We start from the raw sequence: 22,130 nt of genomic DNA on the forward strand, positions 1-22,130 counted from the left end.
GACCTATTTTTTGTCATTACTATTTGGAGGTTTGATATCGCGTCTTCGGAAACCGTAGATTGGTTTCTTCGAACTGGAAGCTCGAGTTGTAGTTGCCTCCTACTCGTTGTAAGTTTGAATCGCTTAGATTTTAGGTTTATTTCAGTTTTCTTTTCTCTGGGTGTTGTTACATTTACCTATTTTCGGTTGTTGTTGTTTGGAGGTTTGAAATCGCAATTTTGGAAACCCTAGGTTGGTTTCTTGGAAGTGGAAGAGATAAGCTCCAGCTGCAATTGCCTTCTGCACTTGGTAAGTCTGAATTTCTTAGATTGCAATTTGTTTTTATTGGCTGTTATTGAAAGGTGATAAAAGGTCATATATACTACTTTAGTATATCTTGAATCAACACTTCCTGTGCTAATTAGTTGTTTTTAGACCATTATTAGTGTAGTGTCTTAAATTGATAGATTTCACTCACTTAGTTTAGTAGTAGTTTAAATTGTTTGGCTTTTCATTCTAAATTTGATTTGAATTTCACCAAAACAAGTACTTCTTAGTTGTGTTAGATGAACATTAAAAACTGTTTTAGACAACTTAGTGGATTTTTAGATTACCCTTAGATAGATTTTGTTGTAGTTAGTGTGCATGTCAGTAGGCTTTAGATATCCTTCATCTTAGGGATATCCTTAACCAAACCCAGAACCCCCACCTCCAGCCCAATGCTTGCAACCTGGTTAGGCTAGTTGAGACTTAGTTGTGGAGCTTCATTTTCCACGCATTATATCACAATGTAATGAGAACATGGACTAACACTAATATGTATATTTTTTTTCCTAAATACCTTAATTTGTGATATCAAAAAACCCTAACATGTATATTTTTTTTCCGGGCACGAAATGGTGTGTGGTTTGGTCGGTCTATGGAACCCTTTGGTGCATTTTTAGAATATCTTCATTCAGCTGGTGTTGTATTGTTTAGTGAAGATCGAGAGGGCTTTAAAGGTATGTTTCCTATGTGTTTTAGTCTTTACTGCTGATTATTCTTTTGCTTTAATAGGAGAGTTAAGTGTGTTTTTGTAATGGTTCATGTATGGTTGACTTCTATTATGTTCTTCTTTCATGAACTTGGTTGAAATTCATAACTTGACTTGCAAATGTGAGGTAGATGATCTGACTGAATGATTTAACTTGATATGTGTATTGTTGATATGAACTTTTAAGAATGTAGATGTTGATCTCCAATACGATGTATGCTATGAGTTTCCCTCTTTATCTGAATCAATGGTTTCAGTATGATAGTTATGTTTAAGAAATAGAATTGAAATAAATTGCTTCTTTATGCTTTATTTCCTTCACTGAAGCTAGTAGTTCACTTGTACACGTTGAGGAAACATTTATTATGTTTTGTTTAATGAGTAAATAGGTATTGTATTTAGTTTAATGGTTTTGATGTGATTACCATTGATGAGGCTGTCGCGGCCCATCAAATTTGATTGCATAAACAAAACATGTGATTTGACACCATTTTGCTTCAACCGTAACCTTCCATCACATGTGCCAAGCTCCTACTGTTCCAGCTCTCTGTTCCAGCCATATCCACTGTCCAGCTGCTGGACTTCTTTCCCCACAGCAGCTCCTCTGAAGGTCTCTCCACTACAACTACACTACACCACTCTATAATTTTTTTAGTGAAAAACTACATTGCAGTACATTGAAATCACACTAAGAGCTACTGGAACTCTACTCATGCTACCCTACACTCCATTTGTCTATGTTCAATCACCATTCTATTCTCACCAAAATTCACTTCTACTTTTCACAAACGTACAAGTCCTTCTCTTCTTCTCAAAACCGATAGTTCTTTCTCAAATTTGACAATTTTTTGGGTTCTTTTCTTTTAAGTGATGGCATCCTACTTCTATATCTTGAACGTGTTACTCTACTTCTAAAATAAAGGCTAGAGGAGATTGTATAAATGTGCAGAAAACTAAATGAAGATGCAGTGGGATTTCAACAAAAGGAATAAACATCAACCAATTTATTCATCATGAAAAACATTTTACAGTTCTCTTGAAGTAAAAACATTCAAAAGTAAAGGAACAAACAAGTGGTGACTGGCTTCCTCTTGGCCGTATGCTTCTCCTTCCAGTCTCCACACCAGTTTGGTTTTCTCCTTCCAGCTCTCTGAAGGTGGTATTTTTCTACTTAGCTTATTACAAATTCAAGAAAAATATTTATCAACACACAGAATAAATAAATAGAGTGCAGGTTCTTCTAACACAGTGTGTGAATGTTTTTCCAAATGTCCCACACTGGCCACCTGCTAGCAGGGTCTAGCTCTGCAACTCCTTTGTCTGCCTCATCAATAAACATCCTTGTCCTCTTTATCTGTCCCTTCATGAATTTACTAGGTTTATCTATAACTTTACCCAGGAAAATGTCATCATCTAAAAGCCTAGCTTTTGCCAATTCATCTTGTCCCTCCTCCTAGTTTACTTCCCCTTTGTTGACAATGGCATAGTACCTTATCTGCTACTCTTCTTTCTCTTAATTACGAATAATCTTCTGCAGATCAAGCTTTGTTTGTCAAATCTGCTTCTACTTCTTTTACTGCATTATTTGTTTAGGTGGATGATATTGTTTTAATTAGCAATGATATGGCAGAAATTAATCATCTTAAGTATTTGTTTGAAATGATTGATCTTTTTATTTATGATTACATCTAGAAGTATTTGTTTTCTACTAGTTTGGATACAAACATAAACTTCTTTCTTACTGTTAGGATGTGTGCACCTGTGGAAGAGATTTATTCACATATTTTCTGAAATTCATGTTTATCCAGCCTCTTCAAACCAAGTTTGAAGTACTAAACTTAGCTGAAGATCTTAGCAGGAGATTGTTAGCTGTATTCGATACTCCTAGAGGTATTACTCAATCTTGTATGTCAATGATGGTTGTGTTTTAGTAACTTATCTCTCATAATCATCTTTCTGAATACAGAAAAGGACTGTATTGCATGTTTTTATAATTTAAGATATATTATCTTGTATGATCTTGTAATATTATGTTTATTTTTCAGTAATAAATTTATGTGTTGTTCTGGTGTTTATAAAATATGGCAGCTCTTGTTTCTTGATTGCCCCAAACCTTACATTATAACCTTGATTCTTTTCCCAATTATATTTACAACCCTTTAGAAATTACACATTTAAAGAGGACCTATCAAATATCCTATACATACACTGTATAAGAAATCAAAGAATGATCTTGTGTTGTATTTTATTGTGTATTGAATAAGGCTATTATAAGTCCTTAGACAAGGGAAAGCCTATAAGAGGGTGGTATAAACCTTAAAGCATTTCAAAATATGAGCTTAATCAGATAAAGGGAGCTATATGTGGATGCATATAAAATTGAATACATATATTGACTGATTAGTTCCAATCATAGGAGAAGAATTTGTCACCATTAGATAATTACCAATTATAGAAAGATTAAACCAGCACTATAGATGTCGAATTTGTCTGGTGAATTCAAGTGTTTAAAACATGAAACCATATTAGGAACCAAAAATCCAACATCATTACATGATAAAGGGAGCTATATGTGGTAATAGTTTGTTTAGATGTATTTAACTTGCCATAAGACTGGGAAAGTGCAGTTGCAACTGGAATTGAGGGTAGTGAAAGAGTTTGTGTGGTCATGATGTATTGGTCTGGTGCAGCATATCTGTATTGGAAGAATTGAACACATCCTATGGTGTTAGAATTTTAATTTTTACTTGATGGGATGTGTACCTCCTTGTATTGTCTCTTAATTTTCTGGAGATAGATGTGGTCTCCCACATATCAGATTCTTTTAGTGGTTTCAGCCACTTCTTCTTCAAGTTCATTGACTTGTGCCTTCTTAGCACACTTATCTCTAGCTTCCTTCCCTCTTGGAAGGCCGTCTGAGCTACAACCTCTGCCTACACACTCCAAAACCACACCAAACAATTCATCAAACACCTTCCGTTAGCCTCCAACTACATCTGCGTTTTCCAATTCTGCTGCCACCTCTGGTCTGAGAAGCTGCTCATTCTTGAAGAGTAAATGCCACCTCTGGTCTGAGAAGCTGCCACCTCTGTTTAGCTGTATTTCTTTTTCTTTTTCGGTTTTGTTGTGCCTTAAGCAGTTGCTAGCTCTCTGATTGATCATATAAAGCAACGACATCATGTCCAGCTTTGATCAGTTGAGCCAATTAGCATTGCACATTTTGGTTCCAGTAGCAAACTGTCCATAAACTGTACTTTCTGGATTGAGTTGTATAATCTGCTTTGGTCCAGTTTTCTGGTGTTTCAAGCTTTGACCAAATCTGCTTTATGAGTCTAAATGTGTTTAAACTGATTGCAAACTCATATTAATCTCAGAAAAGCAAAATGAATGGTTTAATTCCTCACACTATGATTTCAAAAATCTGCATCAATATTCTTCACTGGTTTCAAGTTGGCTCACTGTTGTTGGTCAGATTTTGTGGTTTTGAATCTTGGTACAAGTGTGTTTCCTATTGTTAAACATGTTTCAAGTAGTAGCAACTCTTGTTAATCACTAAAATGCAAAATGCATACCTGAGTTGCCTACTTTCAGTAGCTTGTGTTGTCTTTGTTTCACAATTCTCCAATTCAATTTCTGGTCTGCTTTGGTGAATATTGTTTCTACTCAGTTTTGTTGTGTATAAAGCTTGAGACAAGTTTCTTTTATGATTTTAAGCATGTCTCAAGTGATAGCAACTCCAATCAATCACAGAATTGAAAAATGAATGGTTGAGTTGATTAAATTCTGGATTTCAAAACTGTCACAGTTTTAAGTCAAGTGTTTGCACCGTGCTTGTTGTCTTTGTGTGGTTTTAGGTCACTTTAAATCTTGTAGCTGATATCCTACAGTTAGATGTAGTGTTTAGGCATTCTTTGAGTCTTTATTTGAACCAGCCAGCTTTGAATCTACTGTTTTATTAAATCTGCAAAAGTTTTCAATGCATTTTTCGGCATTTTAAGCAACTGCTGCTGTCATATGAAGCCACTGGCTGTGTCTATGTATTCTAACCAATTGAGCAAGTGTATGTTGTCATTTGAAAGTTGTGTGCAATGTTCAAATGGTCCTTGAGAAGCCTATATGCACAATCAGTTTCTCCTGCAAACCCCTTCCAACATATATTAAAATATTCCAAGGTTGATTTATCATTCACGTAACTCATGCAGAAAATTAATTTGGACTTTCTTATTCAATGTAAACCGTGGCCTCCCAACTACTCATTCTTCAACCGAAAATAATAAAACTTGAAGCATTACATTCAATAAAATAAAAACGTGAAAACCAATCCTAATCCCTGTAAGAAAACCGAAAAGAAGAAACTAGTCTCTCTTCAATTACCCATCAAGTTGCAGCTGGTCTTCCACTAAGAAAGAATAAAAAAAAACAATTTAATCTCTACCCCAAAACCATGGATTACTCTAAGAAAGGGAATAGAAACCATGCAATATTCAAAGCCAAGACCCCACTTCCTTTTCCTTTCCAAAACCGTGACACATACTTCAATTTAGTTTCCACCTTCAATTTTTTTATTCATCACCACATGAGCTATACTTCTAGACAATGCTTTTCAGATTTTTAAAGAATGATGTGCTTTTCATTGCAAAGTGCCGTGACCAATCCTTACACTTCTAGCAAAACCAAAGACTTAGTCTTCCTTAAAGCAATTTGACAAATATTATATTCTTTCCACTCCAGTAATTTTTTTTTAGGATGTAACCGTGCAAAGACAAAGCTCATGGAATAATAAGGATGCAAGGAATAAACTAAACATTAAATGCAATTCAAAGTAGAAATGGCATTGGAAGAAAACGTTAACAGCAATTGAATAAAGTTATCCAACGTGTAGAATAATAATAAGATGAATGTTTTTGTTCAAGCAATTAAAGATACAAACAGAACCTATTCAAGCTAAGCTCCATTCCACATTGTGCTAACATAGAATCCAAACTAGAAGTTCTTGCTTGGTGGCAGCTAACGCATTTCTCCTCTCTTGCTCTCCAACCAGATTGTTTTTCTTCAGAGAACTCCAGCCCCCCAGAGTAGTCTCCAGACTCCAAGTAGCAGCCCTCCAACAAAGACGTTCACAGCCAAAAGTTTCAAAACCAAAAACCCAGAGTGTGTGTAGCCGTGAGTTCTGTAACTAAGAGTAGTGTCCAGAACCTCCAAATGTAACCCCCTTTCTTGTGTGTCTCCTCATTTTTAAAAGGAAAACCAGCCAGCTATGAGCCATCTCTTCCGTTCAATCATGGCCCCCTCTCCATGTCATCATTAGTCATAGTGTTCTATTATAGTTGTGCAGGTCACACTATGGCCCTTATATTAGTTTCTCTCAATCTTTTCCTTAGGCACAATCCATCTTGCAAAGGCTGTTATATTTGGTTTTGTCTTACATTCTTTTTCAATTGTGATTTGAAGGTGGTAGTGTACGAAGGTGTGATTAGGGAAAAGGCAACAAGCAAAGAAGATTGTCCACAATTCCTGAAAGGTATGCTTAATGTTATAGTCCTACCATCTTTGAAGTAATAAATAGTTTTGATGATTATTATTTTAGTCAGTCTCTCCTATTTTTTGTTGACTCTGAAGTATGTTAATTATTAGGTAAAAATTTCCACCAATTTTGTAGCAAAAACAGTGACATCAACACTCAAGTAAGTGGTTCTAACCTTTTATTTGTATTTAGTATGGGGAGATAAATTTGCCTTGTGATTGTTTGATGTTCAATTGCATTGTGTCACTGTCGTTAGTCTCTTAAATTTGGTTATGGATGTAGTAAAGTATGTTAATTTTAACATGTGTTGTTTCTATTTTAGTTTATTTATAGTATGATGTTACACTGTGGGTGTGTTCCCTTTGTGATGAACAAGATATGCATCTTATTCTCATTTTGTCTTCTTTTTTTTGGTTAATTTTTTCATCCTTCTTAGTCCATTGTTCTATTCTGTTCTTCCTGCCACCCACAAAGGTTACTTCTCTTTTGTCCTTTATGCTTTCTTCTGTTATATACAGTGTTGCTCCAAACAATCCAAATACAAATGAAACTTACTTAGTAAAGTACTTCTCTTTTTGTTCTCCTTCTCAACCCCTACTCACTAAAGCCTCACTTTCCCTCCTGCCATAGTTAAAACTAGCTCTTTTCTCTTCAAACAATGGAAGAGAATACTCCAAACCCTCTTACCCGTACTCTTGGACAACATAACCACAATATACATGATTTTAAAGTGCATCCATGACACTTTAACGTACACAAACAACACCCCAGAGTATCCAACCATGTGTACTCATTATAACATAACTAAGTACTTACATAACATGAGTAAGTACTTACTTAACATTACCACCTCCTATAGGGGTCTATAGTGATGGAAATTCAATTACTGATTGTTTAGTGTTGAACTTTCTTAATAGTTTTCCTTGAAGGAAAACTTGTAATACATAATTAATATAGCCTTGTATTAACTAGTGGCTAATTTGTCGTTAATTGGTATGTATACAGAACATGGATCAAGTTCCACCAAATCGTTCATGGATGTACGATAGGTGTTATAGAGGAAGAGGTGCGTTGAAAGAGTCATTTGTATTGGGTGTTGAAGAGTTTATAATTAAAGCTTGTGAACAAGACCGTTATCAAAGAGATGGGGGGCTTCGATGTCCATGTTTAAAGTGCGATTGTACAAAGATTTTGAACGAAAGAGTTGTGAAGGTTCACCTATATAAAAACGGTTTCAAGCCTAATTATTTCATTTGGGAGGATCATGGGGAAACTATGCAAGAACCTGATTTAGTTAATGATGTCACTTTTAGGGGTGTGGAGACAGAAGATGAACCAACTGAACAAGTTATGACGATGGAAGACATGGTGCATGATGCTCTTATGAAAAGACAACCATTCCAAGCATCAAATTCTTCTAACATAGAAGAGGCTCCAAATGAAGAAACTCAAAGGTTTTATAACCTTTTGTTGGAGGCAAATACGCCTTTGTATGAAGGAGCATCAGACTCCAAATTATCAATGTGTGTGAGGCTTTTAGCTTGCAAGTCGAATTGGAATATTCCTAACCAATGCATAGATTTTTTTGCAAAAATGCTTTTGGATGTAACACCACACAAATGTGGTTTACCGAAAACTTACTACGATGCAAAAAAGATAGTGTCAAAGCTGGGATTACAGTCACAGAGGATTGATTGTTGTGTGGATGGTTGCATGCTATTCTATGATAATGAATATGGTAAGAATGACGGAGCGTTACTTGAATGCAAATTTTGTGGGAAGCCAAGGTATGAACAACACAAGACAGGAGCAAGTTCTAAAAAAAAAGTGCCCGTTAAGTCCATGTTCTATTTGCCAATAATTCCAAGACTTCAAAGAATGTATGCCTCAAAAGAAACTGCAACAGAAATGACATGGCACCATCACAACAGGTCGTCAAATGGTGTTTTGCGTCATCCATGTGATGGAGAGGCGTGGAAGCACTTTGATAGAGTACATCGTGATTTTTCCATTGAGCCACGCAATGTTCGACTAGGTTTATGCTCGGATGGTTTTAATCCATATGTGCAGGCGTCAAATATACCATATTCGTGTTGGCCAGTAATTGTCACGCCGTACAACCTTCCTCCAGAAATGTGCATGTCTAAACCCTACATGTTTTTGACATGTCTCATTCCGGGGCCATTCAATCCTAAAGTACGCATTGATGTATACCTAGAGCCCTTGATAGATGACTTGAAAAAGTTGTGGAGTGGTGTCATAACATACGATATTTCAAGGCGACAAAACTTTGTCATGAGAGCGATGCTAATGTGGACAATTAATGATTTTCCTGCTTATGGTATGTTGTCTGGATGGAGCACCCATGGTAAATTGGCATGTCCACATTGCATGGAGCATTCAAAGGCTTTTAGATTATATAATGGGCGAAAAAATTCGTGGTTTGACTCCCATCGGAGGTTTTTACCAAATGAACATGCCTTTAGGAGAAATAGGAATGCTTTCAAAAAGGGGGAAGTGGACATGGAAGATGCGCCACCATATTTGACGGGAACAGAAGTTTGGAATAGAGTTAATGGTTATCCTAAAGTAACTGAAAATGGTGCACCAAGAATAGATGGATACGGTGAGTGGCATAATTGGACGAAAAAAAACATCTTTTGGGATCTACCATATTGGAAGGATAATTTGTTAAGGCATAATCTTGATTTCATGCATATTGAGAAGAATTTCTTTGACAACATTTTTAATACTGTCATGAATGTCAGTGGGAAGTCAAAAGACAATGAAAAGGCCCGAATGGATTTAGGCTTGTATTGTAAACGAAAAGACTTGGAGCTCAAAACTCATACTAATGGAAAGATGTACAAGCCAAAAGCTAATTATACACTTTCAGTAGACCAATCAAAACAGGTCTGCCAGTGGTTAAAAGATCTTAGGATGCCTAACGGATATTCTTCTAACTTGTCAAGGTGTGTTGATGTGAATAGGGGAAAGGTCATTGGGATGAAAAGCCATGACTGCCATGTGTTTATGGAATGCTTACTTCCTATAGCGTTTAGTTCTTTACCGACTCATGTTCTCAATCCCATTACAGAAGTAAGTCATTTCTTTAGAGATTTATGTTCTACAACATTGAATGAGGTCGACCTTCGGAAGATGGAAGAAAACATTCCGCTCATTCTTTGCAAGATGGAGAGAATATTCCCTCCCTCATTCTTTGATTGTATGGAACATCTCCCTGTACATCTTCCATATGAGGCAAGACTTGGTGGACCGGTCCAATATAGGTGGATGTACCCATTTGAAAGGTGACAATATCTCATTCAACTGTTGTATTTAGATGTCACACATATTGAAAGTAACATACCACTTTCTTAAATTGTAGGTTCATGGGATATGCTAAACGTTCAGTTAAGAATAAAGCTAGGGTTGAAGGATCAATAGTGGCATCATATTTGCACAGAGAAACAACTCATTTTTGTTCACACTACTTCAAGAACTTTATGTTAACACCACAAAGCAATAGAAATGAAGTAGACACTGAAATTGAAAGGACAACGTTATCAGTGTTTGACGAAGGTGGTCGTCATTCCGGGAGGGAATCAACTCATTGGCTAAGTGACGAAGAATTGAGATCAGCTCATGTTCATCTCTTGATCAATTGCAATGAAGTTCAACCTTATCTTGAGTAAGGCTCCAAATAAATTGCTTTTTTGTATGGATTTTGTTTTTATGTATTAAATTGATATTGACCGAATATTGTCATACCTATGGACAGCTCATTCTTACATACCTATCAACTTTCAGAGTCAAACAGTTCAACACATATACATGCAAATTTCCCATTGTGGTTCAGGGATCAAGTACAATGCGCCACCAAATTCTTCCACATAAATTTGTTATTCACATATTTATTCATTTTTAATTATATTGAATAGGTTCATATATTTTGTGGTTGTAGGTTCATAACGATCCTTTAAGTGTCAGAAACCAACATCTTAGAGATTTATCACTTGGTCCTTTAAGATGTGTAAAGGAATGGCATACCTACTTTGTCAATGGATATAAATTTCATACCCATGCATGGAGCCAGGGCAAGACGACTATAAATAGTGGGGTTCATGTTAAAGGCCTTACAGAAGGGGGTGAAGATGATTTCTATGGTGTCATTAAGCACATATATGAGCTCGAGTACAATACCTCAACCATTGAAAAGAAGGTTGTATTATTTTATTGTGATTGGTTTGATCCATCAAGAATAGGGACAAGAGTGGATTCAAAGTATGGCATTGTGGATATTCGAATGGATAAAAGATATGTCTTGTTTGATCCTTTTATAATTGTACATAATGTAGAACAAGTGTATTATGTACCATATCCTGCATCGCACACCGACAAACGGGGTTGGTGTGTTGCAATAAAGACCAAACCTAGAGGTCGTATAGATTCCAATGACGTAGATGCCATTGAGCCATACCAAGTGGAGGAAATGTCACATGTTAATGACATCATTCAAGTTGAAGAAGTTATCCGATTGCAAGATATAGAAGCCGGTCTTGAAGAAGTGGACCCCAACAATGTACCATCAGTTGAAGGCTATATGGATGAAGAAACAAGTGAATCGGAAGAACAATGCAGCGAAGAAGGACAAAGTCAAGATGAGGATGAAGATTCATTTCACAGTTCTAGTAGTGAATAGAGTTACGATGTGGTGGTGTACCCATGGGGGATCATAAACCCATACTTTTAGAGGGGAGAAAGAAGAAGTGATGTAATCATTTATGTAAATTTTAAAGACTGTAAAAACCAAATGGTAAAAGATGTTGAAAACAGAACAGTAAAGATGTTTAAAGACTGTAAATTTTAACTGAAAATGAAATTTATCAGAGATTCAACATTAAAATAAAATCACTGACTAAAAATCAAACCGATCAAACTGCGCCAATTTGCTGTGACAAATTACATGCTTTCAGAAATAAAACACTACATTATTTTACTGTTTTAAAATGGGAAACAAAGAGGAAGAGGCGTTTTTGTCTCAATAGCTAGCTTTGAAGACTTTCTTCCATTCCTTGGACGTAGGAAAATAGGTGGGGCCCTAACTTGTCTTCTTCTTCAATTTGTTTGCACTCTTCTTACTCTTCTGAATTTTGCTTCAACCGTGCCTTCTCCTTTCCATTCATCCATGGCTTCTCTTTTCTTCCAATGGTTGGACACTCTCTTAATGGATGCTTCACCTTGTTCTTGCTACAACCATCATTCCATTTCCTTGGATATTAGCTACTGTCATTCTTCAAAAAATAATCTTGAGCTTCCAATAAGTAGTGGCTGGAACACAACACCGTTCTCCTAAGCCATCCCCATTGAATTAGCGCCTCCTTTCTTGGTAAAGAATAAAATGACAGCAGCGTAATGGATGCCCATTTTTAAAACGAAAATCTGAATGAAAGGTGCTTCCAAGTTCTCCCTCTGTCCGTGTGCTCTTCAAAATGAATAATATATATGTGTAAAACGTGAGTGGCAGCTGCTGTACGTCCCCCTCTAAAAAGCCAAAACTGAATTAAATTTTCTCCAAACTGGAAACCACGTTCCAGCCAAGGTTGTGCCAACTTAGATGTTTCGAAAATGAAGTTTTCCATGGTCACTAGGCCATCAGGTTTTGATAGAATGAAAAAGATTACTTTTGATAGTGGATGGTCCCCATGCAGTGACAAATTCTTAGAAGTTATAGCTCCACCTTTTGTCTTTTATTTCACCATGTAAAACACTTTTCCAAACACTTTTATTTCATTTGGAGCTTCTCTTACGTGAACAACATGGTGGTCCCTTTCTTCCACTTCCCTTAAATTTGCCAAATTGAATTGTTGATTGCACAGAAAACCGTGACCACCATTTGGAATGTGGTCCCCTCAATTGGTTCAAATGCTTTTTACAAAATTCTGAAAGAAAGAAAGGAGTTGCATGAAACCCTTTCCATGAGCTTTAGTGGTAGTCCCTTGTGACATGTTAGACACCAAAACAATGCTTCCATTATTCTTTGCAGAATGCGTGACATGGCAAGGGGAATAACTTCCCAACGTGTATTTTCAATAAGTGTGTAAGAGTTCCAAATCAAATTTTCCATTTCAACACAGTGCAGCTCCTTCCAAGTAAATAACACAGTGTGCAAACAAGAACATCATCATCATGTTGTTTTCTTACTTTTCCTTTCCATTCAATTGTAAAAATATATTGACCCAACAATTTTGTTTTTTGTTCAAGAATATGGCATCAGATGGTTGTGACCCTCCTATTCCACCTTTAGCAAAATCAGATAAGGAGAAGGGCAAGAAGAAATCTTATATGGTGAAGTTGTTAAATCGTTTCAATAATGTAAATGCTTCAAGTAGTCAACCATCTACACCTACCTCTACCTCCACTGCTAGATTTATTCCACCACCATTACAAGTTCCTGGTTTGACACCTACTGCACCATCAATTCCACCTTCGTTGGAAGTTCCTGCCTTCACACCTAGTCCACAACAATTTGCTGCTGATCAATGGAGATCACCCTCCCCCCATGTTGGTTCTAACCCAACAACTCCCACAAATATGCCATCACCACCTCCTATAGGGGATAACCCTCCACATTCAAGTTCAGCAGCCAATGACTTTGAAGATGTTTCCAACAATCGTCCAATCATTACACCTATTGGAGGAGGGTAAGAAAACATCAATTTTATGTTCCAAGCATATAGTGTATTATTCTAATATTTGACTTTTATTTTGGTATAGGTTTTATCCAACAAAAACAGCATCCAAAGCAATCACAGCCACCATCAAGCAACAGTTTGATGAGCCATGGGTGACATGGGGAAATATACCTCAGACACAAAGAGATGTTTTGTTTGAGCGTTTTAGGGTACACTTTTGTTTATTTACATTATGTTATCCAATATTAGGGTACACTTGTCCTCAATTATCTTATCCAATATTAATCTTTGTTGTCAACAGAGGAAGGTTTCATGGAGGTCTAACCATGAAGAAAAGGTGAAAAAAAATTTCCACACCAAAGCATCTCATAGATTATCTGAGATGTTTAAAAAGGCTCGAACAGAAGGAAAAAAACCTAATTGGATGGGGGATATTGTTTGGAATGGTCTTTTGGAGAAGTGGAACATGCCACTTTATAGACAAAAATGTGAAACGGCCAAAAAGAATAGGACATCTGATAAGGGTGGTTGTTTGCACACTGGGGGATCCATTAGCGTGCATGAGCATGCAATTCGTCTGGTACATATAAATTTATTTTTACATTTCTAGTCATAAACTTTACAAATATTTCATGTTAAAAACTTACATCTTCTTTGCTTTCAGTCACAGGAGCTTGGTCGGTCAGTGCATGTTGATGAAATATTTCAGCAAACACATATTCGAGCATCAACAGGACAATTTGTAGATGAAAGGTCTAGGCGGACACATGTTAGTTTCTACTAACTCCATTATATTCTTTATTAGGTTGTAATTCTTAGGTCTATCTATTTAACGATAATCATGTATTCATTTAACAGGAAGAGTTTGAAGCAAAATTTTCTCAAATAAGATCTGAGACAGCATCTGTTGGTGCTTCAGCATGTTCTCCCCTAGACCCTGCAGATGAGGAAAGATTGAGGAACCAATGTTGGTTGGACGTTGCTGGTGGAAGGTACAAGGGACGCGTATACGACATCGGAAATGTCAGTGCTCAAGATGACTGTGTTGATAGTTACATACAACAGACACAGGCATCTTCTTCTCAGCAACCGATGGCAGACGACATTTCTAACCTCCACACACGAGTATCAACCCATGATGACCAACTTCGACAGATGAACTCTCAATTGCAAGGCTTTATTGGCGTCATAATGCAGTACCTTCCGCCTCCTGCAGTCGCAATTGCACAACAATTTTTTCAATCCCAAAATCAGCCACAACCTAATGTTCAACCACAGCAACCACATCAACCACAACAAGCACAGCAACCACAGCAAGCACAGCAAGCACAGCAACCAACAGATCAACCACAAGATGATAATGTTTATGGAGATTATTAGTTATGTTCTTAGAAGTAGGGCATCTATGACTCAAACTTATTCCCTCAAGAACTTATTTCATCTTATTTGAACTTATTATAATTCACAATTATGTAAACATTCTTATTAGGATTATTAATGTGAAACGCTTGTTTGTCGGCTTTTTAAGACTTAATTTATTTATCAAATTTGTGAATGGATATAATGTGCAGGTCTTGTGAATTGTCTGTGTGGTATGGGCAGGTCTTGTAAATTGTTTGTTTAGATGAGCAGGTATGCTATTCAAATTGATCTGTTTAACCGTATATAAGTTATATACGGAATATCCGTATATAAGTTATATACGGAATATCCGTATATAATTTATATACGGATTATCCGTATATAACTTATATACGGATTATCCGTATATAACTTATATACGGATTATCCGTATATAACTTATATACGGATTATCCGTATATAACTTATATACGGATTATCCGTATATAACTTATATACGGATTATCCGTATATAAGTTATATACGGATTATCCGTATATAACTTATATACGGATTATCCGTATGTAATGTTATCTACGCCCTTTTTATATACGGATTTTTGATCGTATATAATCCGTATATAACACCACTTTTTATACGGATTTTTGATGTTATATACGGATTTCGGCCGTATATAAATGCGATTTTTCTTGTAGTGTATCGTCAGCTTCTACAACACTTCTTGTATTAACAAACTTTTGACCTACAATGGAAATAGAAGAAGTCTCCTCCCACTACGTGACTGAAGAAGAAAAGGATGTTTCGGCCTCGACGGCTTATGCTTCTCGTACCTCCGGTTTTTGCCTCATACGCATCCCTTTTTACTTTTAGTTTTGGGTTGTTTACTCCATGAACCCCATATTTTTAACCACTAACCTTGTGTGTTTTACTTTTGTTTTTGGACCTAGTTTTATATTTTACTCACTGGATCACCATATTGATTGTTGGCACCGCGTATTAATTGCTAACTGCAGCACTTCTTTTACTATTCTTGCAAGCTCTTTGTTTTGTTTTCGCGTAGTTTCCTCGTCGCATCCCTATGATGAGGGTTACTCCCTACACCACCCCACTTTCCTCCCTCCACCATCACATTTTTTTAAAATTTCAAAACTATCCTTTATATTTTAAAATATCCTACACCCCACCTCTTTTCTTCAACGGATGTCAACATCCGTTGAAGAAAAAATGCTTCCACGGACGTGCCACATCCGTTAACGGATGTGGCGACATCCGTTGCCTTTTTTGTTTTTTAGCTTTTAGTTTTTTTATTTTTTTTGTTTTAAATTAATATATAAATATTATTTAATTATTTTAAAATTATTACTTAATTATTTATAAATTAATTTTATTTTATTTAATAAAATAATAATTATTAATTTTAATTTATGTATTATTATTTAAATAATAATTAAAAAATTTATTATAAATATATTAAAACGGATGTGGCGACATCCGTTGCATTTTTGTTTTTTAGTTTAGCTTTTTTATCTTTTTTGTTTTAAATTAATATATAAATATAATTTAACTATTTTAAAATTATTACTTAATTATTTATAAATTAATTTTATTTTATTTAATAAAATAATTATTATTAATTTTAATTTATGTATTATTATTTAAATAATAATTAAATTTATTTTTATAAATATATGAAAACGGATGTGTCACATCCGTTAACGGATGTGGCGACATCCGTTGCCTTTTATGTTTTTTAGTTTTTAGTTTTTTAATTTTTTATATTTTAAATTAATATATAAATATTATTTAATTTTTTTAAAATTATTATTTAATTATTTATAAATTAATTTTGTTTTATTTAATAAAATAATTATTATTATTTTAATTTATATATTATTATTTAAATAATAAATAAAAAACTTTTTAAAAATCTATTAAACGGATGTGGCACATCCGTTAACGAATGTGGCCACATCCGTTGAAGTTTTATTTTTTTAAATAAAAATAATAAACTAAAATATAGAATATGTAAATAGATGTTACGGATGTCAAATATCCGTTGAAGGTGAAACGGATGTTGACATCCGCTTTATAGAAGGACAAACAAGGTATGAGGAGGTGCAGGGAGTGGTTGGTGGTGGTGGAGGGAGCAACTCTCCCCTATGATTTACAAGTTGCACCCTCACGTTATTGTCACTAGGTTTGCCTCTTGCACCCATTTATTTACTCCCGCACCTCTATTCCTTTTTAGGTCATTTTTAAACCTTTACTTTTACACCCCATATTTTACAAATATACCAAATTTATTTTCTTACTTTTTGAAAGTTTTGGATTTCTCTTCTATTTTTTGCAACATTTGTTTTAATTTTTTATACCTCCTCCCTTTTATTATTTGGCATCCTACTTTTTCATATATACATAATTTTTTTAAATAATAATAAATATATAAAACAACAATGAAAATTTTCCTTTTTTCTTTTACGTTTTCTTTTGTCCGTTTGACCATTCTTGTCTTCTTGTATTTTTTCCAAATAATTCAAAAATACAATAAATAAAATATGAATTTTCGAAACTAAAAATTAAATGTCAAACAATCTTTTTCTTTATTACTTGAATCCTGAATTACCATTATAAATAAAAAATACATTATTTTTTATTTTATTCGGGTTGCAATACCTTGTATTAGTTATGATTCCTTCGATTAGAGTATTCATGATTTGTTTTTTCTTTATTCGGCTTTTATTTATAATCGATTATTCCTTTCAAATTTATAATTAAGTTTCCTAAAAGAGGTATGCGATTCCAATATTTTATCAATTATTTTTGTTGATTTTTTTGATTATTACTGTGAATTGGTCACCCTTAAAAGTTTAGGATTTTGATTTGAAGATACTATCTTGTTATTTTATGAGTTTCTTCATAGTTCATGGTAAACAATAGATCTTCAAATTATTTTATACTTTTTAGTTTAATAGAAATATATTCTTCCAGAGCAAGAAAAGAATGTCTTGTAAAAAAGAGAAGTTTGAGAAATGAGGAGAAGGAGAAAGAAAGATGGAGATGAAAAGCAGTGAAGAGATTGAGATTGGAAGAGACGTAACTCCAACTCTCACTCCTCTCTCTTTCTCTCTCCACAATTCCAATCTCACCACTCACTGCTCCGCCTGTTTCTCTCCTCTTTCCAGCCCTTTTCCATCTATTCCCACTCCCTTCTACTACTGTTCCCCTTCCTGCTCCGCCGCCCTTTCCCCTCTCCACCACTCCTCCGCCGAGATCCACCTCCCTCCCTCCGCCCATTCCTCCCACCTCCGCGCCGCCCTACGCCTCCTCTGCTCCCACCGCCCCTCCTCCTCCCTCCGCCTCGCCGGCCTCCTCTCCAATCGCCCCATCCTCACTTCTCCTCAAACCCCTTCCCTCTCCCATCACGACGACCATGTGTCGGAGGAAATCAAGCTCGGCGCCGCCGCCATGGCCGAAGCCATCTCCGAGCAGCGCGCCGTTCCGAACGACGACGTGGTTTTGGAGGAGGCTACGATTGCGTTATGCGCGGTGCTGACGAACGCCGTAGAGGTGCACGACAACGAAGGGCGCGCCCTCGGAATCGCTGTTTTTGATCCCACCTTCTCTTGGATCAACCACAGCTGTTCCCCCAACGCATGCTACCGTTTCGTCCTCTCTTCTCCTCCTTCCTCTTCTCTTTCCGATGAACCTGAACTTCTTCGCATTGCTCCGCATCCAAAAGTGAACTACTCTTTCTTCTTCCACTTCGTTATGTTACTTGTTTTGCTTCTCTTAGTCCTCTGTTTAGACTGTACTTGGTGTTTTGCAGATGGGTAGTGGTGGGGTTTGTGTTAGCAGTAATGAATTTGCCAAAGGTGGTCATTGTCTTTAGTCAGTTCATTGTTTAATATGCTTTAACGTTTCAAAAATTGAAACTAATGAATTGATTTTGTTCATGAAAATGTAGAGGTGCTGGGTTATGGCCCTAGATTGGTTGTGAGGAGTATCAAGAAAATCAAAAAGGGAGAAGAGGTCACTGTAGCCTATACGGATATCTTACAGCCCAAGGTATGGTTCAGATTAGTTTTATTATTTATCCGCTGTTAATTAAAATAATTCTATACTCTCAATCAATTAAAAATCACCCTGAAGTCAATAACCAATTAAAATTACACTCTTAATACTTTACAAAAAATTAACAATCGTATTACAAAACTCAACAATCTTACATATATGAGATGGTATAATATAAGAAATAGCTTTGCAGTATATTTATATTGAATTTTGTTATTCTGGGAAAAGGAGGCTATATGTTCCTTCACTTTGTAGGAAATGAGAGATCGAGGTTAAATAGAAAATGAGAGACTACGGTCATTTTGAGTTTTGATTTTATATGTAGATATTAAGGTGATTTTTTCATATCCAGTTAAAACATTACATTGTTGTAGATTTTTTTATAATATTAATTGAGGAGTAAAAAATAGTCCAAACAGTATGGAGAACAAATCAAAAGTGCGCATTACCGGTATAATTGTTATAGATATACATCATGGATTATTCATATGAGATTGGTCCTGTGCTGCTGAGTTAAGACCTTTTACGAGCATTCTTATTATTTTATTGTAATTATATTCTTTAACTTCTCTTTGATTGACGTTGACAAATAATGAAATATGGTGCACTTGTGAAGTATGGTGTTTGAACACTAGAATATAAGAGGGTGCAGGTTTGTGCTGGATTTGGACACTCCTGTCTGTCTGTCGCAACAATAGAAAATAGAAGCTTGAAATCTTAATGTAACACTTAATATTGTTGTCACAATGTAACTGTCCACGTAATCAATTCAATTGGTTGTAGCAATGACGGTGAAAATGTGACAATGTGCTTCTGTTTTACTGCTTTGTCGTACATCACTTTTATTAGCCTGACCTGCACGAGTGACTTGAATCATTTCTTCAGACTTTAGAAAGAGTTACTGTTGCTACTATCTAGCACTGGTGGGTGGTGATTTTATGTTATACTACTGCCGTTAATGCAGATCCTCGTGGGAGGGGATTGCTATTATTTTTATCTTGGTTTACTTCTATGGATGAATTACATCTTCTTTGTTGACAGACACACTATAGTTTGTCTCATTTTTTTTACATGAATACAATTTTATGTTGTTTTCATTTTTAGTAGTGACAAATAACTGCATATGTTGTATTTATCCTTTTTCATCGTTTAATATCTCCCCTTGGACTTTTATATATAAAATATGTTCCCTCCCCGGCTGGCATATATGAGCTATTTATTTTATTTCTATTAATTGTTGTATTATTTATCATAAGAATATAGCAATTTGGAAATTGTCACTTAAAAGCTAAGTTGTCTGGTAAATAATAAATGTAAGCGTGTTTCTCATTATAATTAGTTGAAGTTTTACTTTACTTTTCTCTTTGAAAGCTTTTATTTTTTTCTTATGGTTGTCTTCAATTTTTCTTCGCCCTTTATTGAATTCGTTCAATTCCTTTATTAATCAATTCTATTGATCTCAACTTGTATTTTTCTTGTCTAGGCAACGAGACAGTGGGAGCTATGGTCAAAGTATAGGTTTGTTTGTTGTTGCAAACGATGTAGAGCTCTTCCTTTTTCATACGTGGATCATGCATTGCAAGTAAGTCTTTGAAATTAATATTCTACTCTTTCTTAAGCCTGCCTTTACCAAACATTTTGTGCTGTTCACTCAACTACAGTTTTATTTGCCTTTTGGGTCTGCAATTTTCTACTACTAAACTTGGGATGGAAAGTGCCACGACATACTGGTATTATTATTGGACACCGGACACTAACATCATGGTCAATTTATTTTTTAGGAAATTTCAGCTTTCAGTTATGATTCAATGGATTCATATTCCAAGTTCCTCAAAGACATGGCTGATAGCAAATTGAGTGAGTGCATTGATGATGTCATATCAGAGTATCTTTCGGTTGGTGATCCTGAGTCTTGTCGTGACAAACTTGAGAAGATACTCATGCAAGGTTTAAATGAGCAGCTAGAAGACGTTAAAGGAAAATCAGATTCTAAGTTCATGCTGCATCCCCTCAACCACCATTCTTTAAAAGCGTACACAACACTGGCTTCAGCGTATAAAGTTTGTGCCAGTGATTTATTGTCTGTAGATTCTGAAATAGATACAAATCAGTTAAAGGCTTTTGACATGAGCAGGACCAGTGCTGCATATTCGCTGTTACTTGCTGGTGCAACTCATCATCTCTTCAATTCTGAATCCTCACTGATTGTTTCTGTTGCAAATTTTTGGATAGGAGCTGGTGAATCCTTGTTATTCCTAAGCAGAAGTTCTGGATGGGGTACGTGTGATAATTTGGGTCTGATTGTTCCAAACCATACTTCAGCCATTAAATTGAAATGGTCGAAGTGTTCATTAGTTGATAGGATTAGAACCTGTGTAGCAAATGGTCAAATTAACAGTGCAGATTTTGAGAATGTATCTAATGAATTTATTTGTTGTGTCTCTGATATTACACAGAAAGTATGGGGTTTTCTTATCTCTGATTGCCCTTTTTTGAGATCCTGTAAAGATCCTATTAATTTCAGTAGGCTAATGTCTACCAAAAGCTCCAATAGAATGGATTTTGAGGTTTGCGTTGACAAAAGTTACAAAACTGAGATCAGTTACACCCACGAACCTGAAAACAGCATCTATATTTGTGAAGAACCAACCTCCACTGATGATGTAGTAGCATGCCTTTTACAGCTTGGTTTACACTGCTTAGCTTATGGGGGATTGTTGGGCAGTATTTGTTATGGTTCCCAGTCTCATGTGGTTTGTCATGTTCAAAACGTTCTAGACCGTGAAAAGAATATTGTTTTATATTCTCGAGAAGAATCTTGAAAGTTCATGTAGGCAACCTTGTCAGATATCCTGTCAATACGAATTTTTGGGTTTATCTTAGCTTGATAACTGATAATGGATGCTTTGGGTTTTGTTTTTGGTAGCCAGAAGCTTGATGCATGACAGTTTTGGGAATGCATCGGAGAAGAGATAGACGTACGGTTCATTTCCAGCATCAAAGGGAGTAAAATGGAAGACGGAAGCTTATATGACCATTGAAGAAGAACTGGTATTCTGCTAGCTCCACTGAATGGTTCTTCACCTTTCAATTTTAAGAAATGGCATTATTTTGCGACAGGATTAGGGCAGTAATGATATTTATGGAAGAACTTAGGAGTGTTATACTTGGTTCAATTATGTATTTTAGCAGTTAATTTGTAGGTCTGGTGGTAGACCATTGGTAGTCTTTTGGGAGCAATTATTATGTCCCCTTTCTCTTGAGTTCGTGTATATGAAACGTGGTTTAAAAAAACACTTCAACCATAAAGTTAATTAATATACGAGTAACATAATTAAAAAACCCATATCTTAAGTTTTGTACTTATTTATTTAGTATAATACTTTCTTTACCTTTTATATTAATGTTTAGATCAAGATTAATTATTGATTACTCATTAATCATACATAGCTTAAGAATGATTGAG

The 22,130-nt window shown here is 35.5% G+C and overlaps 2 protein-coding genes across 4 annotated transcripts; both read left to right on the forward strand.

Moving 5' to 3' along the window:
* Positions 1-2,280: 2,280 nt before the first annotated feature.
* On the forward strand, positions 2,281-14,752 carry LOC108345488 (uncharacterized). Its single transcript, XM_052867839.1, has 6 exons — positions 2,281-2,355; positions 2,882-2,902; positions 6,464-6,533; positions 6,647-6,696; positions 13,896-14,000; positions 14,090-14,752. The coding sequence occupies exons 1-6, from the start codon at positions 2,281-2,283 to the stop codon at positions 14,609-14,611; spliced, it is 843 nt and encodes a 280-aa protein (XP_052723799.1). The 3' UTR covers positions 14,612-14,752.
* Positions 14,753-17,576: 2,824 nt separating this feature from the next.
* On the forward strand, positions 17,577-22,009 carry LOC108346136 (protein SET DOMAIN GROUP 41). Of its 3 annotated transcripts, none has more exons than XM_017585140.2 (6): positions 17,577-18,331; positions 18,420-18,465; positions 18,558-18,658; positions 20,148-20,246; positions 20,446-21,494; positions 21,591-22,009. In XM_017585140.2, exons 1-5 carry the CDS (start codon positions 17,645-17,647, stop codon positions 21,484-21,486), a joined length of 1,974 nt encoding a protein of 657 aa, XP_017440629.1. In that variant the 5' UTR covers positions 17,577-17,644; the 3' UTR covers positions 21,487-21,494; positions 21,591-22,009. The 3 variants fall into 3 exon arrangements, with proteins under 3 accessions (XP_017440629.1, XP_017440630.1, XP_017440628.1); XM_017585141.2 differs by having other exon boundaries at positions 21,595-22,009; XM_017585139.2 differs by having other exon boundaries at positions 20,446-22,009.
* The last annotated feature ends 121 nt before the right edge of the window (positions 22,010-22,130 follow it).

This window comes from Vigna angularis, chromosome 8 (assembly GCF_016808095.1).
Source record: "Vigna angularis cultivar LongXiaoDou No.4 chromosome 8, ASM1680809v1, whole genome shotgun sequence".
NCBI lineage: Eukaryota > Viridiplantae > Streptophyta > Magnoliopsida > Fabales > Fabaceae > Vigna > Vigna angularis.

Excerpts from the sequence above, each read along its gene's own strand:
- LOC108345488 (XM_052867839.1), top strand. The coding sequence starts at position 2,281 with ATGTCCCACACTGGCCACCTGCTAGCAGGGTCTAGCTCTGCAACTCCT. Across the intron at positions 2,903-6,463 it reads TGTATTCGATACTCCTAGAG|GTGGTAGTGTACGAAGGTGT; the intron begins GTATTACTCAAT and ends TGTGATTTGAAG. Across the intron at positions 14,001-14,089 it reads AAAGGTCTAGGCGGACACAT|GAAGAGTTTGAAGCAAAATT; the intron begins GTTAGTTTCTAC and ends TTCATTTAACAG.
- LOC108346136 (XM_017585139.2), top strand. The coding sequence starts at position 17,645 with ATGGAGATGAAAAGCAGTGAAGAGATTGAGATTGGAAGAGACGTAACT. Across the intron at positions 18,332-18,419 it reads GCATTGCTCCGCATCCAAAA|ATGGGTAGTGGTGGGGTTTG; the intron begins GTGAACTACTCT and ends GGTGTTTTGCAG. Across the intron at positions 18,659-20,147 it reads CGGATATCTTACAGCCCAAG|GCAACGAGACAGTGGGAGCT; the intron begins GTATGGTTCAGA and ends TTTCTTGTCTAG.